Genomic DNA, 1,058 nt, shown 5'->3' with positions numbered 1-1,058 from the left:
CCGGTGACTATTCCCTGTGGACACAGCTACTGTATGAACTGTGTTAAAAGCTACTGGGATGAAGAGGATCAGAAGGAAACCCACAGCTGTCCTCAGTGCAGACAGACCTTCACAGCAGATTTAGTGGAGGAAACAAAGAAGACTGGACTCCAAGCTGCTAAAGCTGATCTCTGTCATGCTGAACATGAAGATGTGAGCTGTGACGTCTGCACTGAGACAAAGCTGAAAGCTGTCAAGTCCTGTCTGCAGTGTCTGGCCTCTTACTGTGAGCAGCACCTCCAGCCTCACTATGAATCCTCTGCCTTTAAGAAACACAAGCTGGTGGACCCCTTCCAGCAGCTCCAGGAGATCATGTGCCCTCGCCACAATGAGGTGATGAAGATCTTCTGCCACACTGATCAGCAGTGTATCTGTTATCTGTGCTCCATGGATGAACATAAAGGCCACGACACAGTTTCCACTGCAGCAGAGATGAGCGAGAAGCAGACAGAGCTCAAAGAGAGACAGCAGAACATCGAGAGGAAAATTAAAGAGAAAGAGAAAAGTGTGAAGGTCCTGCAGCAGGAGATCTCTGAGCTGAGGAGGAGAAAAACTGAGCTGGAGCAGCTCTCTCACACAAAGGACCCCACCCAGTTTCTACACAACTACACCTTGCTGTCACGTCTCAGTGAAGCTCCAGACTCAGCCAGAATCAATATTCATCCTGAGAGCTACACCGAGGATGTGGCAGCAGCTGTGTCAGAGTCCAGAGAGAAACTGCAGTCCAGTGTTGAATGGACCATAACTGCTGTTGAAGAAACTCAAGGGGATGTTTCAGACTTTGAGTCAGAGCCCAAGACCAGAGCTGAATTCCTAAAATATAAATGTGAAATCACATTTAACCCAAACACAGCACACCAGCGTGTTGTGCTTGGGCCTGGCTTAAAAGCAAAATATAGTCATACTCAGACAATCAGGTACTATGATCACACTGACAGATTCACTGACTGGCCTCAGGTGTTGAGCAGAGAGAGTTTCACAGGACCTTGTTACTGGGAGGTGGAGTGGAGCGGGGATGA

General features: G+C 48.4%; 1 protein-coding gene across 1 annotated transcript; it reads left to right on the top strand.

Moving 5' to 3' along the window:
• LOC102196514 (tripartite motif-containing protein 29-like) lies at positions 1–1,058 on the top strand (the record flags this gene model as incomplete). Its single annotated transcript, XM_013915427.1, has 2 exons — positions 1–865; positions 997–1,058. Coding segments are annotated over 2 exons (927 nt in total), but the record flags the coding sequence as incomplete, so codon positions are not given.

The sequence above is a fragment of the Pundamilia nyererei genome, unplaced genomic scaffold, assembly GCF_000239375.1.
Source record: "Pundamilia nyererei isolate P.nyererei 1_Seehausen unplaced genomic scaffold, PunNye1.0 scaffold00302, whole genome shotgun sequence".
In the NCBI taxonomy this organism is placed as follows: Eukaryota; Metazoa; Chordata; class Actinopteri; order Cichliformes; family Cichlidae; genus Pundamilia; species Pundamilia nyererei.
Note: the sequence above shows the minus strand (reverse complement) of the source record. Positions and strands in the feature narration are given on the sequence as shown.